At 41.4% G+C, this 25,420-nt stretch overlaps 1 protein-coding gene across 2 annotated transcripts in view; it reads right to left on the bottom strand.

Annotated features, from left to right (window-relative positions):
* DPP6 (dipeptidyl peptidase like 6) overlaps positions 1–25,420 on the bottom strand; it is a 461,031-nt gene that overhangs the window by 360,517 nt on the left and 75,094 nt on the right. The window contains exon 1 of one of the 2 annotated variants that reach the window (XM_021388074.1): positions 24,927–25,399. The exons of the other annotated variant lie outside the window; for it this stretch is intronic. Within the exon in view, the coding sequence (XP_021243749.1) occupies positions 24,927–25,127 (201 nt within the window). The 5' untranslated portion in view covers positions 25,128–25,399. Of the gene's footprint in view, positions 1–24,926; positions 25,400–25,420 lie in introns of those variants that run through there. 2 annotated transcript variants of the gene reach the window in all.

The following is a 25,420-nucleotide window of genomic DNA, read 5'->3' as shown; positions in this document are numbered from 1 at the left end:
GCGCAGGGGCAGCGACAAGGCCCAAGGGAACAGCATGGAGCTGTCAGGGGAGGGGCAGCTGGGGGTGAGGGAAAGGCTCCCAGGGCGGTGGGCATGGAACGGGCTGCTCAGGGCAGCGGGCACGGCCCCGAGCGCTGGAGCTCACAGAGCATTGGGACACCGCTCTCAAGACACAGGGTTGGGTTTGGGTGGTGCTGTGCGGAGCTGGGGGTTGGAATCAATGATCCTTGTGGGTCCCTTCCAACTCCGAATATTCTGTGATTCTACGATTACTGGAAGTCTGGAAACAGCTAGGAGTACTGTCTAACTGCTTTTACATTTCTCACATTACAGTAAGATCCATTTGCCCTCACAAGCCCATGACACTAACATTGAAGCTACAAAGACTTACTGAGGAGTTAAGATGGCATAATGGCCAAATTCTGCCATCACCTCCCTGACCAGGACACACACCATACCTGTATGGCCACATGATTACACACAGCTAAAAACAAGCTAAAACTAGTCCAGGAAAGGGAAAAGAAAAAAAAAAAAATGGATAAGTTTTACTTTGCACCACAAATCCCCTCTGCTCCCAGCTCAGCACTGGAACTGAAAGTTAACTCATTAAGAGTCCCCAGCTCTACCACGCAAGTCAGACAGACTGCTTCTCTGCCCTCAGAGGATTCACCAAGAAATGGAGACACCTGTGGAGATCCAAATCCACCACAGCAGCACGAGTCTTCCTGCTGCTGCTCCGAGGATGGCTCTGGACAGCCTAAGGCAAAGAGTGTGCAATGTGCCAGTGCACAGACATCCTGCTAATGAATGAGGTGAACTCAAAGCAGGCACACAAAAAACCCACAAACAAAGCAGTAAGAACAACAGAGCTCAAAGCACAATCAGGAGAATAATCATCAACCTAAGAGAAGAGATGTTTTATGCCTTGCTACTTTCTCACAGTCATAGGGCTACTGCTAATTAGAACAGATGCAATTCTCAGAGAAAAGTGTGATTTTCAAGTTGATGGTGTCCTTAAAAAAGTTTTTCTGGCTCTCATTGCTATTCATGGCATTACAGGTTGCTCTTGCTTACCCTAACTCAGCAAAGCTCTTATGTGAGCTATTCCAAGCACATGCTAAAACCAGTGTGTGACAAGAACATGGGTCTTCTGCTGAGCCAAGAGGATGCAAAGTCAGACTCAAAACTCAGTCATGCCCTTAGTGCTCCTCTGAATAAGGACTTTTATCAGTAGCTCTCAGAAACAAAGTGATTTTGACTTCTATGCCAGAGGCTTAGGTATCATACTAGACCTGCCCAACTCTCAACAGTTGATCATTCTCTCTCTCCAGCTCTGGAGAAACAGCATCCTTCTTAGAAATAGCAGGAATCAAACAGTTTGCTCATCCAGTAGATGGGTATTTATTTGGTGGGAACAGGGAGACCTGGAAATGAAGGGTTGTTTTACTTCCAACACCTCATGGAAAATGACTAGAGCTGCTGGGAGACCACATGTGTTCAAAAGGCCCCTCCACATTGCCTTCACACAGCTGTGACAAGAACAAACAGGGTCATGTGTGTTTCCAGAGGCAGATACAAGTTTGAGGAAGATGTGAGCACCTACAGTCTCAAAATAAGTCAGTGTGACTCTGAAGGGGCTCAGATCTGCCATGAAGCTGAAGAGATGCCATCAAGTAATGGGCCAGAGAATTAGCAAATGTGGGGTGTATATTATTACAAGCAGAGCAGTGGGAGAAGTCAGAGCATGCTGCCATCCAAGTAGTCTTTAATATAAGCTTGGGCAATTGAATTCAGTGTAGTTTTCTACATAAAGATGCCATAGCAGGAGCACAAATCATCTTGCCTAGCCAGGGAGATGGGCTCTGTCACCGTTAAGTGCCTTGTGAATAATGAAACATCAGGAGGCAACTCAAAAAGCAATTTTCTAAAATATTTTATGCTTGGCACCAATCTCCTAAATGTTAGGACCCAAACTGTACAGTAAAAGGGCCACAACAGCCCATGTAGACTGTAGTATAGGCCCTGAATTTGCAGTCGTCAGAGGCTGCAAAACCTCATCCGTTCATGTAATCTGCTACAGCAGACAGCAGTGCTGTCTTGAAGAAGGGCTTCTGTTGCTGCAAGGATCATCAAATTGCTGATTTACTGAAAACAGACTGAATGGCTTGGAGACACAGAGCATGCTTCTGTGCTGCTGACAATGTTGAGCCCTGTTCTTTGTTCTAAAGTACTGAAAAAGGACGGGGGAAACATGAAGAGAGAGTTTACTTGCAACTGTCTTATCACCAGTTCTGTCATTTGCTTTATATTCTTGTTTTTTCTTTTCTCCTCATCTGCTCTTGCCATAAATTTGGCTGTGCCTGTAAGGCCTTTTGCCTGTACATCAGTGCCCAAGGGATGTGCGCCATGCACAGGACTTACCTTCTGTCGCAGGGTCTCCAGAGGGCACAACCAGAAGGGTTGATGGAACGCTGTGATCTTCATTCCACTGACACATCCTGTTCATGGTATTTTAATTGTGTTTTAGTGGCATATAGCCAAGGAAAGGAGTAAATTGCGGGGCAGAAGGCAGACAGCGTTTTCCTTTCATTCCGGTCTCTGATACCAGACATGGTTTTAAATCACCATATAGCCTGAAAAATGCATTACAACGCACAAGCATGCCATCCTGGTAGCAAAGCCATTTGGATGACACAGATCTATTCATTTCTCCTTTGCCTGATCTCTCTTTCTCAGTGTGTCTTCCCCCTCTTTTATCTTCCTCTCTTTTTCTTGAAGTGCAGAGAACTTCCATAGCCGTTTGAAACCCATTCTGAGTTTTACACAATTCTCACCTGGGAGGCAAAAATCAAAATTTGCTCTGTGTCACTCTACTTAGGAGAGCCACAGAATGACTTAGGTTGTAGAAGACTTAAAAGATTATCTAGTTCCAACACCTTGCCATGGACAGGGTTGCCCCCACCAAATCAGCACCACCAGGGATGGGTCATCTGCAACCTCTCTGAGCAGCCTGTGCCAGTGCCTCACTGCCCTCTGAGTAAAGAATTTCCTCCTAACATCTAATCTCAACCTCCCTTCATTTATTTTAAAGGCTTTCCCCTGCTGGTGGTTTCTCTCTTCACTCCAGCACAAGACAGCAAAGCTCATCTTCTCATGGGTATAATACATATAATAATACACTTCTTGCTTAGAATAATGTGGTAAATTGGTATTGCTTTGACTGGACACAAGATCAACCTCCGTCTGTCCCAGCTTCTTTCACCTTGCTTAAGCAGTAGTTTAAATTGCAGAGGTAAACCCTGTACCTTGATAAACTGAGATAGGACATAAGGGGAATTACCCCCACTGTGTTCCAAAACATAAGAATTACCTCACTTATGTCTCAGAAAGAAAGGGAATGAAGGCCAACCAGTTTATATGTAGAAACACAGGAGTGATGGCTTTATTATAGGAGTGGGGAAGAAGAATATCAGGGTGTGGGTGTGCAGGAACAGCAAAGCAATGAGCATTTTCTCCTCTTCTTACAAAAAGCCTCTATTTCTCTCTTTTCCTTACCAACAGTGGAAAGCTAAACTGTAAAGCTCATTGCCCCAGGATGTTTATATGTTTTTATACAAACATTCTAGCGACACAACCTCGGGCACAGTAATGTTCTCAGCCATATGCTGCCAGGAGGACATGCCGAGGGAGCTACACAGTCAGCTTGTTCTCATTTCATATCCTTTCTCTAGGCAACCACTATTGACAATTGTCAAAGAGATGGAAAACGAAACTATTTTGACCTTTGGTCTGATTCAGTATGTCTGTTCTTAAGCCTTCTGCTGTGTTTTAGAGTCGCATTTCTTTGGTGACATCAGGTTGTTTTTTTTAGAAGCACAATGCCTGAAATTATAAAAGCAAATCGTAAAAGGCCTTAAGAAGACTTAGAATTGTTTAATCTTCTGATTATCCTCAGCAAATCTCAAACTGTGGAAGCTTATGTTTACAGATGCTGGGTGTCAGCAGCATTGATGCTGCACATATTCCATTTCTGTGCTCAAATGCTACATTTCTCCCTGACTGTGCATTGCTCAGCTTAGAGACGTTTTCTCCAACTGTCCCATGCCAGGAAAAATTTTTGAGAGCAGCAGCAATAGAGGAGTCAGCCTACACATTGCTCTGGTCCCCCCTCTCAGCCTGTGTGTTTGGGGTACGTGCAATAGGACAGCACACCCATGTCCTGCTGCGTGACACACTACCCATCCCAAATCAGTGCACACAGCTCTCGGAGGCACGCAGAAGAGTTTGCTCTGTGAACGGAGGGACTCGTTGAGACTCTAGTTATGAAATAAGCTACTTCAGGGATGCCCATACTGGACAAACACAAGAACGCGTTGTGGAGAAAACCCTGCACTGGAAGGACTGAAGATATCCTCTTTGGTTTCATCTCTCTTCTCATCACTTTAACTGTGTTAAGAACTTAACAGGAAACCATTTTGCCCAGTGGAGTAAACCTAGGGCTATGCTATGAAGGCTTAAGTACACCCACTTAAAAAGCATCTAAGTAAACCAGGAAAACCATATGTAGCTGCAGTGCTGAGGACCTTCAGGTATGTCTGGTGAAGCATCGGTTCTCTCAAAACCGCCTTCTCCTGTTGCTATTGTCAAGAATCCACAAATTTCAATTAAAGCAAACTCAAATTTCTCCATGTTATTTTACCATGTGCCTTCATACACTCCAAACAGAGACGTTTGCCTCTCCATCTGCATCAGCAGTTGTTCCTGTTGAAGGTTTATCTGCCCATATTTCCTGTCTATTCTTTTTGTCCTTTTGCCACCACTACTGCATTTTGCATCTGCTTTCTTTTCTCTCAGCATGCCGTTGAGTTTCATCATACACCTACAGTGTAATTTGGGGAAGAGAATTGGCTGTTCCTCTCCTTACTCATTCTTCACTCCCTTTTTCGTTCTTTTATTCTTAAATTTCATTAGGGATCAGCACACAGATGCCATGAGTCCACTATTTTGGTGCCCAAAGTGCAGGAAGCCAGGCCAGCTCCACGGGGATACTTAAATGCCAAAGCCCTGCTGATCTCACTTCTCTCACGTAACCAGACTTATGTGTGAGCAAACCATTCTTATTATTTGTAACATGTTTCATCATGGTTTGAAAGAACAATTCATTCTAAGACCTTTGTTTCCTGTTACAACTCAGATAGACACTGCCAAAGGAGAGCTTGTTTATTCAAACGTCAGTAATATAATTGCACAGAATTTCCATTCGGATCATTCTCATAGGCAATAAACAGGCAATATGCTGACTTCTAAGTAGTAAGAATTAATTTTAATTTCATGACAAGAGATACAGATCTGTGAGAAATAAATTAAGAAACACTGTATATCTTCATAGCCAGTGATAGGAGACTGCAGCACACACTCTCTTTGTTCTAGCTCCTTCAGGTCCCTGGAGCAGTTAAGTCCCAGCAGCAAGTTCAGCAAGGTCAACCAAGCAAACACAAACTTTTATATCTAGCAGCCATAAGGAGCTCACAGTGAGATTTGTGCTGCCAGGACTAAACTCCTAATAGGCAGCCAGTCAAAATAGCCTTTTATTAGACATGACTGCACCTACAGGAGTTGCTATTCAATCTTCACACAGTTGCAGTAATTCCATTATAAACCCTTGTAGAAGCAAGGAAAGTTTTTTTTTTTTTTTCTTCTGATATTGAATGGCAAAGGTAAGAAAAGAAGTGAAAAAATGGAAGGGACATTAGCACAGAGCTGTACTTATAAAGCACTAGTTTCCTCCCCTACCATTACATTTGATTGGCAGAAAGTTTTCCAGCCTCCTAGCAGAGATCAGTGCTTGAAATCTGAAGCCAAACAAATATAGGCAAATTCATGTGAAAAATGAAGCAGAGTAATTAACCACTGCATGACTTAAACACTTGGATGTATTCTCTGTCACTGAGGCATATTTACGTTAACTTTCTTTGTGCATACTCAGCCCATGGCAAATGCAAGGTAGTTCAGATAACTACAGCCCTTAACAGGGCACTTTCTATCTCTGTGTTGCCACTTTAACAGCTGATGTTCCTGAACTCAGGGATTGATCTTTTACCAGGTAGACGTAAGCTCATTGCATACATCAGGCAAGCAAGCAAGCTGCTGTTGTCTACATTAAATATGCACTTCTGAGGTAATGCAGCAAACTCCTGTTCTGACATACGACCTGAGGATGTTTGGGGGAACTTTCAGAGCAACAAGTTCTTTGCTGGTTCAGAACCCACACCCCAAACTGCAGTTTCAACACAGCAAAGATCACTGAATATAAGTATGGAAAGCAGCAAATAGATCTGCTTTATTTCTCCAGGTAGTCCAGAACTATTCATTTTAGCATATAACACAGCACCAAATTCTGCTCCGTTTGACCTCTGTTCCATCACTGACTGATCCTGAATGCCAGCTACTAAATATCTACAGGCCACAAACTGAAAGTGAACTTTTTTTCCAGAAAGACTTCTCAAAAGCCTCAGAAACCCCACCCTTAGGAAGCATTTTGTGAACAGATCACACTTTAATCTTGTAGTCAACTCTATGTAAATATTTTTCCCAAAAGACATTTATATATTTGAGTACACAAAGAAACAATTTCTTCTGCATTCATTCATAAACCTGCCTTTGTTTCTTTTAATTTTCCTCCTCAAATTTAGCTTTTGAGTCACTGAGAACACAGAAAAATTTCAATTTTCCAGGTACATGAAGTTTCATCTGCCTCTTAGAATTTGGAAGCATATCTTTTGTCATATAAAGCAGTAAAAAAAAGAAATCCTGTGGTGCTGCATTTCTCTCTTAGCAGGAGGACGATGGTTTTCCATTAAGCATCGATGAACATTTCTTCCTGCCGACTCCTCCAGAGCTATTCTAAAACCCAAAGGATGCTCTGTTTTATTAAAAGTTGGAAAATCCTCTAGGTTTACATCAGCTCTGAAGTTCTGCTTAAACTAACTCAGATGTGATATCCTACAGAGCAGCGAGATGAACTGGAGACAGATTTCAATTAGTCTTTCTCAGGAATAAACCCACTGAAAATACAAAATAGAAACATCTCTTGAAATGCTACAATAGAAATAAAATGTCTGCAAACACAACTAAAGTAATATAAAATTATAGCGAAGAATGCATGAGAACAAGAATGATTATGAAAAAAATAGTTGTGTTGGGGGACACTGTTTCTTTCAGCTCAATTGTTTGTTTTCTACTGCTGGGACTCCTGGAATTTCATCCTTGAATATCTATCCATAAAGACAGAACAACCTTGCCAGTTTTATGAAAACTGAAATTACATTGCTTAAAAAAAATAGGAAAAAAAATACATTTGATTTGGAAAATAACTCAGCTAAGTTTATCTAATTATCCCAGAAGAACCACATCAACTCTGTGCCAGGTCTAGTATGGGTATCAACAGAAACATAGGTTCTACCAAAAATAATTTATTAAAACATGATACAGAGACAGGCAGATGCATGTGCACAGGGAACATGGAGTGGAGTTGGTTCATTTAATTCCCTAATGAGAAAGTTGATATAACTTCCTAATGCGTCAGGTAGAAATTACCATGCTATACGCTTTGCTATCAGAAAAGAATTCAGGATTCCCAAGTCACTTTATTTCCATCGTGCCCTAACAGCTATGAAACAACAGACAAGAGAAGGACCTATTGCCCAACAATGGATGATTCTTAAAGAGAATGAAAAAATATTATCTTTTAATTTTTCCCTTAATTCAATGATCTGTGGTAACATTCTCCTGCTTCTAATCCAATAGTGAATCACGGGGGGACGACATTTGCTGTCACATAATGTGTTTCTGCTTGTTTTTTTTTTTTAATGTGGCATTGTGTTAGTAGACAATAAGGACATAACAGAGATAACGTTGCTTGTTCCTGCACAACTTAAGTCAACTGAAGTGAGAGGAAAGGGTTCAAATCGGAAGGGCTCATGCACTTAAAATTTGTCTACCCTACTGTACTGTACCCTACTACAGAACCTAGTAGTTACCACAATAGAAAACACTCCTTCTTCCCACAGGTCTTGCTTTAAAACAAAGTATGGTGCAATATTCAGGTCTACATAGAATTCACATGGTCTAATGTAACCTTGATTTACCCGTCCTGTCTTTAAGCACACAGGGACCTTCAACCACAAAGACCATTGCCTCACAAGAGAATTAGAAAGCCAAAGAAAGGTATCTGTAGGGCCCACGCTGACATGCACAGCCGAAAAGAAACAGCATGCAGTAAATGAAGCACTGAGATGGAGAGAAAGAGAAGAGACAGTTTCACGATGAAGCAAGTGGACTGACAGCCTGAACACACAACGATTTCCCTCTCATACAGTCAGATCCTGTGATGATGAGTTCTGCTAAGTGAGGATTAGAGCATTTATTGCTTTTCGAATGGCCACTTTGAGGACTTCGGACACTATTTGTAGAAATGCTGAAGATCAGCATTGTCACTGGGGTAAAAAACTTGTGCTATGGGCTCCCATGAAAATAGCCTCCCCATCAAGGTATTCCATATACATTAATGTATGTTCCTCAATTTTCTCTCTATAGAACAGCAATAAACCCCTCCTCACATTCAGCAGCTGTCCTATGGAAACAAATTCACCAGAAGGTGAGACACATTCAAAATCTGTGACAGTGAACACTAAAAAAGAACCCATGAGGAAATGAAACAGCATCTTAAGAGAGTGCACAGATTAAGGCCTAGGGCCACACATTAAAAACAAAGGGAAATGGAATATTGAAGAGCTTTTCATTAACTCCCTGTGAGCATGAGAAAAGGGGTCCTGTGCAAAGAAATCACAATGACATGGAATAATTTAATTGAAGACCAACAGAAGTCACAAAGAAAAACTAGACTAATGAGTACAAGAGAGAACTGAATGAGAGGATTCACCAGTAGTATTAGGGCTGCCATTACCTACATTTTTGATTGCCTAACATGGTGATGATTTCTCTAATGTGTTTGTAATGTCATGCAGAGACATCCAAAGGAGCTCTGAACCACCTATACCAGTGACTGAAAGTTTACAGCTATGTGAGTAATTGGTAGATAAATTAGTTCTGACTAATATGAATGAGCAGCAGATAACAGCTGGCACTGCACCAGTGCCATGCAGCACTTGCGGCAACGTTAGTTCTTCATCCAAAGTTCCGCATTAGGCCTTGTGCACATACACTTGATGTTAAGCAAGCTCTTCCCTTGGGAACACATGGCCCTGGGGAGGCACAGATTTAGAGCCACTCTGTGTTTCACGGCATGTGAAATTCCAGCTCAAATAACCGTGGAAATCCTGAGTGTTTGACATATATTAGCGCTTTCAAGTAGTATAAACTGTACTGCTTGCTCTTTGTTTACTGTCTCGAGAAGTACAAAAAAAGGCAGGAGTTTTAGGGCTTCACAGTTCGTACATTTTGTTGGATGAATCATTTCTATTGCAATGTCTTTTAGCCCACGGCTTAGAAAAACCATCAAGAATAGAAAGTACGAGTAAGATTACAGGGTATAATAAGAATGCTCCATCTTCACAGCAGAGTAGAAACAACATTAGATGGCTTTTATTGCAAAACAAAAATCTTCTGGAAATTCTGTCCAATACCTTTAAAAGCTTCTGAAAAACTATGTGGCATGCAGCAATAGATGCCAGCTGTCTAATTCCTGGCCCTTATGTTCGCTGCTTTATCACAGAATGGATTGGACTGGAAGGGACCTTAGAGATGATCTTGTTCCAACCCCCCTGCTATGGGCACGGACACCTCTCACTAAACCAGGTTGCTCAACGCCCCATCTACCCTGGCCTTGAACACTTCCAGGGAGGGGGCATCCACAACCTCACTCACATGCAGCACACTTTCCTTTTGCTGCTGGGATGAGACAACTGGAGATCACCCATTGCCACAACAATACACCCACTGTCCTGTGCACCCAAACCACTTCTTCACCTTACAGGAAGCTGTCATCTGCATCCCTCGCCTCTAACTGCATGGATATAGCATCACCACCTCTCCCTCTTCAGTCATTTCAGAAAGTACTGCTTCGGCTGTTTCCCTCCTGCATAGCTCAGAAAGGGAGCAGGCCCTTTTCTTCTATCAGTGCTGGAATAATTGGCAAGAAATTTGCTGTGTTAGAGTAGTCTTGTTACACTAAATATCTTCACACCTATGCCTCTCATCACTTTATTTGAAAAAGTCTCTATATTCATTTTAAACAAGTCTATGTCATAGGTCAAGTTTAAAAAGTGCTCAGAGCCAGATGCAATGAAGGTCACGGTTGATTACAAGTCAGGCACTGTCATTCCTACATTGTCAACATTTTGAGCCCACTGTGACCTTGAAAATATCAGCATTGGGGTAAGAAGCTAATGGGAATAGGCTGGTGTATGTGATACCACTTGTCCATTTTTTACACCTACCAGCTGAGGAGTAGAGCCCTACATCTGAGAGCTGTTCCCACTGAGCCACGTAGACATGCTTGCTTCCCCTCAGTTTCCTTTCCAACTACTTGTTGGAATTTGGATTCACTAAGGACAAGAGAGAGGAGAGCTCTATTGAGGTTTCTGCCATCATTACTGAGATAGACAAAGTTATCATGGACTAGATTACCATGAGAATACTCTGGTACACTGTGTAGAAACGCTAGAGCAAAGCACTTTGGAGGAACAAGAACATACACATTTACAACAATAAGAGAACGATAACCACTCTGAATTAGATTTGCCCATGCAGATCACCTGCAACTAAAAGCCATGTAGATGGCCTGTAGACAGTGCAGTGACAGACCTTTTAACATTTTTTCTCTTAAACTGGAAAAATGTTTGGCTTGCAAGGGAGGTGGCTAGAAGTCCATAAATACAGCCAGTACATCTGATGCAGCAATTCAGGGACTCTTTAACAAGCTTGACCAAGTAACCTTAAAAATGTCTTTGAAGGATGGAATCCACCCTGGATAACACATTTTACTGCACTATTTTTTTCACAAATATTCTGTGTAATAACCTTTAACCCTTCAGAAGATTATTCTAAAAGATATTTAGCCTGCATGATTAAAACTGAAGTTCCTGTCACCCAAATGAAGGAAAGGATCTCTCCAATGGTTCCATGGAAAAATTCAGTGGATTTTGTTGTAGAAGAGGATAGTGTGGTTTTTCTGCTTCCAAAAGTAAGCATAGAATCCCATAAAAATAGAGTTATTGAGACCATCTTAAAGCCAGATATGACTTATCTTTGCCTAGCCTTACTGGAAGGTTCTTCCAATACTTCAATGCTCAAGATCTTAGAGATCTCATAATTTCCAGTCTGAAGGAATTTATGGCCAGATTACAGCCATCTGTTCTTATTCAAACATTATCCTTCATCTTAAAAAACTGTACTTTCCCCCTGGCAAAGGGCCCATTGACCTGAATAAATGAGAAGCAGTGATTACTGAAGCTGAGCAAGAAAAATGCTGGGAATGCTGGGGTCTGACAGTGAAAGTTTCTCCTAGATAGATATATCCTAGGGATGGATAAGTTCTTCATTTCCACCATTAGCAGCAAAGGGGAGAGACCAAGTCATAGAAAATTCTAATCTCCTGCTTTGTTAAGAAGATTCTTTAATTAAAAAAAAAAAAAATCCAAAAAACAAAACAAAACAACAGCAACAAAAAACAAACCCAGCAACTCTTTGCCTCGTAGCAAACACAGTCATTTCCACTTTGGTTCTTTGAAGATTATGTCACTGCCATAAGGAATAAGTTTTGGTGCCATACCTTGCTGAAGTGCTCCAAGATCCATTGGGAACAAAAGCAAAACAAGCGCTAACTATGGTAGGTATTTATTCCAAGATTTCTTCAGAAGGTTTAGCAACATCAGTAGCCAAACTCTCAGCCAGGAATAAACAATTCAACAAAAAGTAGCAGCCACATTTCTTCACCGTATCTTAGAAATTTTGAGTACCTAAACTGATGTTAAAAGGCCAGGTTTCCAGAAATCTAGTAGCCCATTCACACCTCAGTAAGCCTCTGCCTGTTATTCATGAAAGCAACTGGAGTAGAAAAATAAAATAGAAGTAGCAATATTGTCTGTTTGGGAAGTCATGGCCAGCTTGTATGAAAGACAGAAGAAGGGAATAGGAAAAGCAATCCCTAATGTCCAACATTTATTTTGCAATGAGTCCATCAATCATTCCTCTGCTGTTTGTAAAAATGCCTTGAACAGAATAGTCCTGCAACGGTTCATCACTCACAAGCGTTTGATGAAAGTGGATTCAGTTTTTGGTTTATGATACAGCATGCTAGAGGAGATGAGTTTTCTGGATGAGATACAGACAGTACATGTAAAACTGATCTACTTTTTTCTTTTCCAGTTCTGTCCAAGGCACTGGGGTAAAGAAAAACAGAGAGTGGGCTGCTGTCAAAATCAGCCACACAGCTCTCATTATCACTGCTAGAGACTTTGATACTTCTAACAATTCATCTACATGGCATTGTGGCAAACTGGGAAAACCTCTATTACACATGCTGTCATTTGTTAAGTTACTTTAAACATAAAGCCTTGTATTTTATTATTCTTCCCCACAATTCATAACTATCTCAGCAATCTCACATTCCAACAGTGCTCAGCAAACCTTTCATAAAGGCACCCGAAGCCTGTTGATTGAGTCATCTCACAGAAGCCTTGCTAATAATGTCAATTCAGAGTGCTTTTAATCATGTTGTGGAGTTAGGAAATTCTCATCTGCTGAACTCTAGCGGACCACAGAGAAATTCTATAGCTCGTCACCAATCAAAACCAGGCGAAAGGAATGCGGAACACTACTTTCAAATTAAATTACAGCTTTTTGGGTTGGACTGGCACAATCTGTCTTTAGCAAAAGGGGAGCCTTTTGTGGAACTTTCAGAGCAAATTCAAACCTCTTATTCACACTGCTGCTCTCTGCATTTCATACTAAGTTGCGCAGTTAAAAAGCTGACTATAGCATTCTCACGTATCGTTCCACTCCACTTGTGTTGTGCTATCTGCCAAAAGCCCAGTTGCTGAAGAGCTTCAGCTTAGCACAGACAGGGATGCAGTTGTAACTCAAGGGATTTCACATATAGATTTACAGGGTGAGATTAAACCGGTCTTCACCTTGCTCTTAACCTTCTGTTTTTCTTTCTAGTGCCATGGGGAATTTCTCTGTTGCTCCTCCGAAGAGGACAGAGCCATACAGAGTTGGACAATCTCTATAAGCATCGTGGTGTCTGTAAAAGACTGTAGTCCATCATAATCCAACAAGAGAGAAGAGGGCTTATTTCCTCTGAGACTGGTTCTCTAAAACCAGTCTTGCCCTTCCACCTGGAGAGGAACAGCTTTTTGGGAAGCAGATCATTTGCTATTGACAGAACTGTAATAACAAAACAATACCCACAGAAATAATCCTTTTGGCCACACTTACACAACCTCTGAGTTTGTGTCCTGTGAATGTGCTGAGCAACCTTCCTTCAACATTCACAGGAAGAGAATTTCAACTCATACTGAGCTCAAAGACTTATAGACAGAGAACCGTTCAGTGATGCTTTCTGTAAGCTTTCTTACCAGAAACCTGATCCAATCTCATGCCATGAGCTCCATTCTTGCAAACCGACATTGATAGACCTAGACAGAGTCTCCCAGAATGACTGAATGCAAGAAGAAAGGGGTATAGAAAATGTGCCTTTCAGTTACAGCTGAGCAGCCATACATAATGGTGAAGGGTCAGGAAAGATGAAAACACAGTCTGAAAAGACATGTATCTGCAATCATGTCACACAGTGTAGCAATGCAGACTGCACCGGATGGTGACAGCATGGGAAGCTCCCGTCCATATGTGAAAGCCTGAGGATATAAGGAGATTCTCTTTGGGTCCGTTCCAAATGTATGTATCAACCACATGCCTAAACACACGCTTCTGCACAATCCTGTAATATATGCACTATTAATCTAGCTAGATGCTATACCAAAAAGAGACACATTCTGATGTAGGAAAAAAATGGGGAGTGTTTTGTAAGTGCTACAATATGCTTGTATCTGCAATGCAAATATTTCACCATGAAAATTATGAGATTGCCGCTATAACATTACATAATTGGTCACTAATTAAATACTTACAGAATACCTTCGTAAAGAATTGCAAAAGGAAATAGGATGAGAAGTACACACAACTAGCTTTTGTCAGATATTTTATAACAATACAAAATATGTGGTGTGTTCTAAATACAAAAGCAAATAACAAGAAAAAAAGAAGTTATCATAGAAGAAAAGTGTGGGAGCAATGGCTTCCAATGTCTTCTCTCTGGAGAAGTCAGAATACTTAAGTAATGGTAGGATAGGGGTGGGAAAGACATTTCAGAAAAAGAATGTATGAGACAAAGAATCCTATTCTCCCAGGCTAGGGAGAGCCTGCCCTCCTGCCTGGAGCCAGGTCCTAGATTCGGCTAAGTAGGATCAAAGGGAAAATGTGGAAAATTTTGACTCAGTAAGTTTTAAGTAAAATTCCTATTTTCCATACAAGGTAGTTCCAGGATCAGAGCTGGAAACCAAATCTGTGCATCATAGCTTTCCTTTCTCTCCTTTCCCTCCAATGTCCCTTGTCTGGTTCTCCTCCTTTTGCTGTTTTCTTTTGCTTTTGGAGTCTGCCTCACTGTTTCCCCCAGTGACAAATTAAACAGAGGGCACTGCCTGAAAATTTACATTCAGACTCTTCATCAGCGTATCACTGCTGTATCTGCTTTTGGGAAAGGAATTTATCTTAGAAAAGTTTTAACATGCTACAGCAGACAGAATAGCCCAGATAAGACACACACAAGACAGAGTCTTTGACAACAGGACATAAAGAAGCCTTAGAGATGGCAACTATAAATAACTTCATTCTAGCCATCTTCCTTTCCATATTTTTTCCTGAGTGGCCTTTCCCACCTTCCGATGGACACAACCTTTAACCCAGACAACCCTTCTATCTATCAAGAGCCTGACACGCATGTAGATACCCCCCCAGGGCTAACCTTGTCACTTCATCATGTTAGCTTACGTTTCCATCTCTGACATGTTTTCCCTCAACCAACAACAACTTTCTTTTATATGACACACGGCAGTTCAGCAGCCAAAGCACAATAGTATGATAACTGCCCATCCAGTGTTATGTATCTTCTTATTATCTGCTACATTATCCTTATCTAATTGCATGCACTTTGGCTCAATCTGACATTTTCAAAACTACAGATTTATTAGCTTTTCTTAGCTAAAAGAAAAATGTGCATTATAGTGATTATCAGCTTCTGGCACTGCTTGTGATACATTATAATGAGAGAGACCTCTAGCCCACCATAAACAAGCAAAATCAGGCCTGGTTTGTTTATTATCAATGCTTCTACAAATGCTGCCACTGTCAGAATTAATGATCACACTGCTAATTTTTAATAATCTCGTGTTACTCTGGGTTCTTTTTAGCCCAAAGCTTTAGGCCAGAAGCAGAAATTATTTAAACTCTATACCACCACAATGAAGACATGAATGAAGTCACGACCTTGATTTCTTTATGGTATCCAACAGATGCAGATCCTGCCCCACAGGGATAAATAACTACCTGAAATTCATTCAGCAGGCAGACCTAAGAATGGCAAGATCTCCCTAGTGGCCATTCCAATGATCTAACACAAATCCATGCCACCTCAAACAGAAAGTTTAGGAATGTACCCAGAAATCAGTGAAATCTACTCCCTAAACAAGCCTCTTCCAAGTATGCAGAACTCAAACACAGGGTGTAAACAAGGCAAGCAAAATAGATTGTGTTCCTGTGATCCAAAACATTGGTTATGTCAATCCTTATTAATTAGTCTTGTTTGCAATGAATCACTGTATGTGTTTCGACAAGTGCTGTTTGCGCTGCAGTTCACAGTAGAAGGGAACAGCTGCTTCAGCATCCCCACTTTATTAGAGACACCATTGTGAAACAGTGCAGTAATTCCAGTGTTTTCTACAGATGCTCCCTCCGTATCTGGAAATACAACTGCTAAAATAAAATAAAATCATATAAAACAAAGAGATTATCTACATCAATAAACTACTTGCACTCATTAAGCCAGCAGCAAGACTAGTAAAAGTGGAAATCTTTGGTTCACTATAAACCATTTATGTATCTATGGCAACAGCATTGTTGATTTCTACAGCAATTCTATCAAAGATGTGATAGACGTTGGGTCTTTTAAATATTACCTTACTTCTTCTGGCACCTAATAGAAATAGGAAAAACAAAACCAACGACAAACCCTATTTTATATAGATTACCCAGGAACATGAGGAAGGATTTAGCAATAAATGACAAACAAACAAATAAAGGATTCTACAGTCACATGAAACATAATCCCATGAACAATCTGTGCAAATCTCAGAGCTGTGTATGCAATAAACTTATCTTAAGTCAATCACTTTCTTATGCAAGGGGTCAAGCACTATTTAAAGCAGATCCCAATATCCTCTTTCCTCTCTGCTCAAGGCTCCTTGTGTTCCTCTGGAATATGAGATAACTTGACTTGCCTACCCCAGGAGCAGTCCAGGAGAGACAAGCTGCAAATGAGACTTGAATTTTGCAGTGCCAGAGGGCAGGTCACTGCAAAGCAGTTGGAGAGGAGCCATCTGAGCTCGTGCTGGGAGATCATCTCTAGGCGCCAGGACAGAGAGATAACGTTGCCAGCAGACACCTGATAGATAGGGAAGAAGAACTGGTTCACAGCCTCCTGGCAGTTCAAGCAAAACTGAGTTCTGCTTCTATGATGATGAAGGGGCCAAGGCAGGGCTGAGGTAGAGGAGAGAGGAAATGCTGAGCTGTGCTTGCAGCTTCTGTTGCTGTTAAGGCACTGGTGAGACTTGGGAACAAGTGAGAAGACCTACAGACTGTAGAGCCACATCCTATACCATCACACTTTTTCAGCAGCAGCAGCTATCAGATTACTTGTCTACCCTGGCACAGATATCAACATCTGTTTTGCTACTGACAACAGTCCACACTATTACTTTTTCTGGAAGCTGGCCTTACAGATACAGGTCCTTTTTCACTCCACAGTAGCAGGAGGCACTGCAGAACGCTTGAGTTCATCTCTACAGACACAAGCCCTACACGGCTGGGCTCTGCATACCACTGGGTATACCCTTGAGAAGGGCAAACAAGCAGTAATAGGCCTCCTGCTGCTGCCCAGATGCTGGGCATTATTACCTCTCTGCCAGAACGGGAGGAAAGCAGCAGGCATCGGGATCCTGCATAAACCTGCTGCTGGCTCCACTCACCAAGTGTCTTCAGATCTACAGCTTGGAGACTGCAATAACATCTGTAATTGCTCAGTCGCTGTGGGTTTCATTTCTCCTCTGACTAAAATACTACAGCTTCTTTCTATTATAGAGAATTGGAGCTCATTTCAATGCAAAATAAGGAACACAGACATATTTTTGTCATAAACACGCTAAAATTAATGACTGTGGCATAACTAGAATTAAGGTTACTAGGCATTTCCCACTGCAGCTTTCCCATTTCATCTGTCTCTGCATGTCCAAGATAGCAAGCTTGAAAAGAAATTTGCATTTGCTTTTGAGGTCTGTCTAGAGTGAAATCTACTTGAAATGCTGGAGCTGATGATTTTGACAAATATAGAAGGAACATCCTCAACCCTGCCCAATATTATATAATGAAAGTATTAAGATACTCCTATCCTTCCTTTTGGATGCTTTAAATCTCCTTTCTGACAAAGAAAGCATCCAAAACCTAGAACAGCTAGAGGAAAACATCAGAGATGTGAAATGACACATGAAAACCGTCCTAATGACAGCTAGACGCAAAACAGACTTAGATGTGCAGGACTTAACAATTAGTGTTACACCTGTAAGAACATCTTTAATGATAACTGGAACTATTTCTGGTCTTAAAGACCCTGTAGCCCAGGACCAGAAAGTGCAATGGCTCACAGGGCTGAGCCACAGCAAGCTGTCACTGCTGTTGAGCTGAGACGCGCCGTCTCTGAGGTGATGTGTCAACTCAGTCTCAGACTTTCCATCTGCAAAGTGAAGATAATAATGTTAAATCCAGTTTTAAAAGGCACAGAGACAACAACTGGTGAAATAGTCTATGTAATAGCAGAGCTATACTATCCAGCACCCAGTTTAGAGGAAAACAATTTACACTATGCAAGTGCTAAGCAATTTGAAAATATTCTCAATGGAAATCTATTAAGATTTCTCAGCAGAGATTCACAGTATTGGCCTTTTTCACACTACCACACATACTTGATTGTCTTTACTTTAACTGACTACCTGCAACATGTACAAGTATTTCCTTCCTCTCCTCTCTGTCTGGATCTACTTAGCAAGTTCCCTGGAACTTAAAAACTATGTTAATTTTTGCTGTCATCTTCAGTGAGACATTCAAATGCTATTTTAACAAACCAAAGTATGAAAGACCTCTAGCCTAAAGTGCCAAAGAGATGAGGAATAAACCTTGAATGGAGGAAATGAAGGTTTCTAAATGCTCTGCAGGTGGAAAAGTTGGGAAGAGCTCATGCAAAACCACAGCCTGTTGATCCTATAAAACACCTCACTGGAGTGTATCACTCCACTCTTCATCTGTTCCCTTCTACATTGCTCTGTGTTGCAAAACATGCACGTGTACAGTGTTCAAGTCAGACCTACTCTTATTCTCAATTTTAGGTACTTAATGGAAGAAAATACTATGGGACAATAGACCTCTTCACATAGTCTAGTGCACAGAGTCAAAATACGGTTTAATGCAACTCGTATTCACTGCATGTTGCCACTACCAAACACATGAAAACACTTATAACGTAATCAACTCAGATAACATTTTCAAAGGTGAATAAGTAGGAACCTGATCCAAAATAAGTACTTCTATACCTAAGTAAGAATTAGATTCCAATATCTGTATGTGGATTTCATTATGAACCACTCTTAAAAGAAACAGGATTTACAAACCTATATAATCTACATGTACTGTGGGTAATGTACACAGAATCGCAGCTGAATACGAACGCAAGAGGCTTTGGGAGAAGGCTGTTTTTCATTTTCCTTTAGGAAAAAAGAGATAAGTATTTCTCTAGAAGAAAGATTTGTTTCTCCCTTCTTCCCCCTACACTTGAATTTGGGATCGTTTAAAACCGTTGCTAAATCACTTTTTTTTTCCTGAGCTTTAAAAACAAGCACTGCTCCCTGATGGTGAAAGACAGAGTTACTAATTTTTCAGCAAGTCAATCAAACCTAAAGAAACCAATGAGGAGTTTAAAATAACTCTCACGTGTAGGTATGACGACGTAAGGAAATGGTAGGTCGCTGATGTACTATAAAAGCAATGAGATGCCAAGAGCTCTACAGGAACAACGTAATCAAGAGACACTGCCACCCCTTGGTCACAGAATGAAAATGCATGTTCATCACTGCAACGCCCTGGGAATCGTCCCACTAATGAGGCAAAAATCCCAGTAAAATCAATTTGAAGTTACTGAATATTCAATGAAGGATTATTTGAAAGATCACAAGCATAAAATTATTACCCCACATGAATTTAAATGTTTTCATTTAAAGGCACAAAATCTCCTGACTCCCAAAGAGCGTTTTCAAAGCTGAGATGAACACCCTGAGAACTACAACTTTTCTCGCCTTTTCTGAAAACAAAACATACAGAGGAATGGAGAGTAGTGCACGTTTTTGACTCTTTTCACCTCATACCTTGGAAAGGCCTTTGGAAAACCACACAAGCTGCTCTGACTCTGAGCTCAGTGTCTTTATTCTGAGTTCATCCCAACTTCTATGAACTCAAGAGAAATAACGTGAGCTATGTAGTCTAAATGAGGCATCCCAACTTATTGCACAGCTCACTACTATCAGACAGATGATTCAACCTGCTCACACAATTATTCACGAATACTTAAAAATACATTCTGACAATTTTTTCATGCAAGCATCATCTTTGTCATCATGCCTAGTAAAACCTGCAGTAAAAGCTAATTTAAAACTAGCAACAAACATCATAAGATGGTTTAATTATAAATACAGCTAACCTGCAAAATATAGAAATCATATCATCTCCAAATCAGTCTCCATTACTAAGGACTGAAAATCTATGACAAGCTTTGATGCAAATTAAAAAACACAAACACACAAACAAAAAAAACTATAAAGTCTTATAACAATTTCTCTCTGGGGGAGTAGGTAGTAATTTTTATTAATTTCAAAAGGTGAGCTTACAGATTGTCAGCATGACTCCATTTCCTTTGAAAAGACAAGTCTCAGCCCTTTAAATCTTAGTGACTGCAAGATAATTGAGTACAGCACTAAAAAAAAAACATCAAGAAGAGGCAGAAGAAGAGACCCTTCCAAACTTAAACTTTAACAGTGGTTTCTGTACATAAAAACGTAGCACACATCTGTAGACATGGTTACCGTTATGGCTACCATTCAAACTGTTTTAGCATAATGGTATGATTCCTACAGTCCAATCAAAGTTTCCATTAAATCAAATCTCTCATCTCTTTGGGAAAGGACAAAAATGCCTGTTGTCTGCTAATCAGCCCTCAGACTTTCTGAAACACTGTCCTTGACATACATTTTCAGAAAATAATACCTCTTCATATTAGACAAATAATGAATGGAAAATTAACACTTTCAATTACATGCATCAGCAAGTCTGACATACCAAGTTACAATTTTTTACAATAATAGCTGTGATGCTCACTTTCTCAGACTCATTCTATTAACAACTGATATTTTATATACTTAATCCTTAATTTATGCTAACAGGAAACACAGTTTTACTGAAGCATTTCAAAATTATCACTGTTTATATCTGAATGGAAAAACTTCTCAATGTGAATCAGTCTGAATAACCAATCTGAAAGTTAGTAAAGTGTAATAACCAAACTGAAAATTAGTAATGTGTAATATATGATCAAATGTAGTTTTAAGCAAATGCAAGAAATTAAGAATTATTCAAAATTGAGTAATGGAAAGAATATTCACACTAATATTTTGTGCAGTAGGTCTAGCTGCTTTTATTTATGATTAGATCTCCCACTGAATCCAGTAGGATTTTTGGCTAAGTTATGGACCTGTGAGAATGCAGCATATGTGTCTTTATATAGAAAAGTTTTATGTTCCAGCGGAGAGTTTCATATTTTTAACACATAACTTATCATACAAAATTTAATTTAAAAAGAACTTTCATGATCATCATTTTATAGTCAGCGCCCTATAAAATAGATCAATATTCTGTGTGAGAAAAGTGCTGAATTTCATACGAACTTGATTAATGCATTGTTATCATCCCAATAATTAAAAGGAGCAGAGTTATACACAATCGGCATGATACATCTTACTCAGCACCTCCTGGCAGTTGCCTGCAAAAATTAAACTCATTAATCACTGTGTTGCCAAAGAAGAATAAGCTTGGAAAAAATGAAAAAGCTCTATTTTATGGGAACAAAATCTCAAGTCAACTTCTAGGATAAGATCCCTTCCGCAATATAATGTGGAACACATTAAGCTAATCAGTGTAAAAGAAGAATAACATTACCAAAATTCTTAATATTCTGTTACTCAACCACCATAGTAAGTTTTACACAGTCTTCAGAGATATTCCTCATTCCTAAATGAAGGTAGTGAAAAAGTAATTCTATAGCTAAACAAAAATATCATCATAATTTTGTCTACTGCTGTTGCAGTAATTAACTTCAGTATCAATACTGCCACAAAGCCAACTGGGAAGCATTTTTTATTGGTGGTGGTTTTTGTTTGTTTGTTTTGGGGGGGAGTTACTCATACAGGGCCTGTATAGTTCACCACTGATAACCCAGTTTTCTGATCAGGCTAATATTTAACCTTTAAAAAGTACAATTCTTTAATCAAATTTTGTTTATATGTTAGTTTCACCATATATTTTTTCTTACATACCTACTATGATTTGAAATACTGTAAAACATAGTGAAAATACTAAAGAATGCTGTGACTTCTGCTTTGCTATACTTCCATGTTACAAAAACTAAGTTCTCACGTCCATCTTAATGGTGGCTGTAAAGTGAAGTGAGCAGCTCTCATACTGTAATTACCTTATATATATTTATCTTTTATCTTATTAAATATATTATTATAATTATATATATATAATTACTGTTTCCTCTTTAGCTATATGTAGGTTTTGTCTAGTATTTTTCCACTAGCAGTACTTTCTGTAGACAAAATGCTTACTAACAATACTGTGACCTTCAAAGGCAAGATTCTGTCTTTTGCACTGCATTAAGGTTTTTCTCGGTGCTTAAATACAGAGTACTGAACGCAGCACACACGTATCAATATGGAAAGTTGCCATCATTAACACATAAAACAATCTCAGTCATCTTCTGATTATTAATCACATTACAATGTTAGGAACAGAACAGTCTAGTTCTCCAGTTTGTTTTGGTATTTTCAAGTGTGGCCAAGCAACAAAACTTTCTGTATTTCTAAGCTCTGAGTTTTTTTTTTTCACTAAAACAGTCTTGATGGATGAACAACAATATGAATGTGTCCTTATTATTTTTGTGTAAAACTGAAATCTGAAGTTTAATCATCTTAGAAAGAAATTTCCCATGCCATCTTGTTAAACCCTCTACCATGATAAGCAACATCACATGCATCTGCTACCCTGCCCAAAGTGACTGCCCTCTTTGCACTTCTCCCACAGTCCTTCCATGGTACCTGCCTCGCATCTCCCTTTGCCTCGGGGATTTCATGTTCAGCGTTACATTAGTTGTCTTCTTCACGGGAAGAAGAGAATCCTGCCTGCTGCCTCCGGAAGGCGTAGAGAAACCCTTCTCTCTGCCGCGACCTCGCAGGTGACAAACCCAGCCGGTTCAGCACCACTGACAGCTCCCTTACCCCGGGACTGGCCGAGTTCAGCGCTAAGGGACAGCTACGTCGATTGCTCCTGCAGCACACACTAAGGCCACGTCCACTTGCTTTGTCCCCTCTGCATCCTTCTGACCCGAAAGAACCCAAGCCTAGGCTGCCCAGTTTCTGCTGGACGGAAGTATCATTGAACTGCCCAATCTGATCTACTGAACTTTCTCAGACGTGCTGCCCCCTTGAAATATAATCCACAAAAGTTTCTCACATCTATTTACAAGTCACCCAAATCTCTGTTTCTGGCTATGTCTTTTGCATTTCATGGCAGAGAACTCCTAGGAAAGCACCCATCCCTCTACAGATCACATTATATACCCTCCACCCACTCCCAAACGCCGAGGGGAAAAAAAAAAAAAAGAAGGAAAAGCAACTCCCCTTTTAGTCTTATAGTACTTTAATTCTATTGTTCTAAACATTATTTGGGAGCCTGTCAGCACAAATCATTTGCACATGCTAAACGATGCAGTTCCTTTCCTTCTCGACTCAGCGCTTCTGGTGATCAGAGAAGCGGCTCCAGACATCTGCCGTCTCCAAACTCAGGAAAGCAAAATTAAAACAGACAAATAATGAGGAAAATGTGTCTCAGCCCAGCCCTGGCAGCAGCACTCAGCTGGCTCGCAGCGACACCTAGAGCCCAGCCCTGTCGCCAGGAAGGGCCCCGCATCTCCAGCCGCACCGGGAAGGGCCATGGGTGGGTGCCCGGGCCCTGGCACTGAGGCAGGTTTCACACAGCCGGGGCCTAGAAGCAGAATTGCCAAGACTGTTGCCAGTTAGTGGCTCACAGGGAATAGTAAATTCAAGTTCCTATTACTATCAGTGCTATCAGAGCAGCAATCGTCTCGGGGTGGTTGAGGCCAACTTGCCTTTTCACTGCTAAAAGTGCACTTGATCTTCAGGGCGCAAAAGTTTTACTGAAGGGGTGGGAAAGTGTTCAGAGACTTAATGGACAAACCATGTAACTTTTCCTACAAGAGAGCCAGAAGTGCTACGTCAGCTTGAGGCAGTGCCTTTCCTAGGAATGCTCAGAGAGCCAGAGCTGGACCCTGCCACAAACTCCCACTCATGCAAGAATTTGTAACCAACACAAAATTCCCAACTGTGGACATCTGCATCCCCTCCTGTGTGCTTCCACAGCGGCGAAACACCCCAAACATTACTGCAAACCTACCATCACTCGAGCTACACCAGTTTTGGAGTGACCAATGGCCAGCACTTCCCCACTCTCTAAATCCCCTCTTTTCCCCTCCGGAGAGAACTCGGCGCAATCAACCCGAGCTGGTTTAACTCCATCAGGCACAGCAGCAGCCTGGATGAGTCACTCATTACTAAGGCGATATGCAGATGCACCCTTTGAAGTCTTTGCTCTCAAGGCAGCACAGAAGCAGAAAGTGCACAGCTGAAGTTTGCTTCTTCCCGTGGGGGCTCACCTGGGGGCAGTGGGGAGGGAAAGGGGAGAGCTCCAGAGACGGCTACGAAGGGGTTAAAAAGTTTCCCCACAGCCAGGCTGCTGGAGGCGGGGGTAGGCTGACGGGAGGGAGGAACGAGGTAAAGACTTCTGCCCTGAGAGTGATAAAGGGTAAAAAATGGAATAACAATTTAAAAAAAAAAAAAGAGGAAAAAAAGAAAAAAAAAAAGGACAGAAGGAAAGAAAGTGTCAGCTCGCTGGGAAGGAGATGGCCAGAACTCGCTCTCGTTGTTCTCAAACGTGCTGACCTCGTGGTCCCCAGCCCCGCTCCACTCAAGGAGAGAGGAATGGGGGCAGCATGGGGAGGGTGAGCCCCGCTCTGCTCTGGCCCTGTCCCGTTCCGTCCCCGGCACTTTGGGGGAAGAAGAGAAGCACAAAACCTGCTTGGGAGAGAGGAGACCTCAGCAAACCTAAAGGGGTACACACACACACCCGATGGGGGACAACCGAAACCGAACGGAGCCGAACGCGAGCGACTCGGCGCTTACATCCTCCTCCTCGCAGTCACTTCGCGGCTGGTACTGGAAGCGGGGCCGGCTGCCTTCCTGTTGCAATGGACGCGGGGTCTTGCCGGCAGAGCCGTCCTCCTCGCTGCACTGGGTGCCCAGGAGGTGACTGGCTTCAGGGGGGACGGGGAAGGAGCGGGAGGTGTTGATCTTCCCACTGAAGCGTTGGTAAAGCGAAGCCATGAAGTCAATCCGCGGGAAGCGAGGGGGAGGGAGGGAAAGAGAGCCGCTTCTCCCTCTTTCTCTTCTTTTCCCCCTCCTCTCTTCCTCTTTGGCTACAGCATGCTACACGCGGGGGAGGCTCAGTCCTACATCAGTGGCAGAGAGAGCGAGGGCTCCTCCTCAGCGCCCGCAGAGATCGGGGGGATTGGGAGAGCGGGGAGAGGTGAGCGCCGGGGGGAGAGGAGAGAAACAAATAACCAAACGCAGTCGAGCCCAAACACCACAGGCCACGGGAACGCTGCACCATCCAGTGA

This window comes from Numida meleagris, chromosome 2, assembly GCF_002078875.1.
Source record: "Numida meleagris isolate 19003 breed g44 Domestic line chromosome 2, NumMel1.0, whole genome shotgun sequence".
Classification (NCBI taxonomy): Eukaryota; Metazoa; Chordata; class Aves; order Galliformes; family Numididae; genus Numida; species Numida meleagris.
The sequence above is the reverse complement of the archived record's forward strand: the minus strand, read 5'-3'. Positions and strand labels throughout refer to the sequence as shown.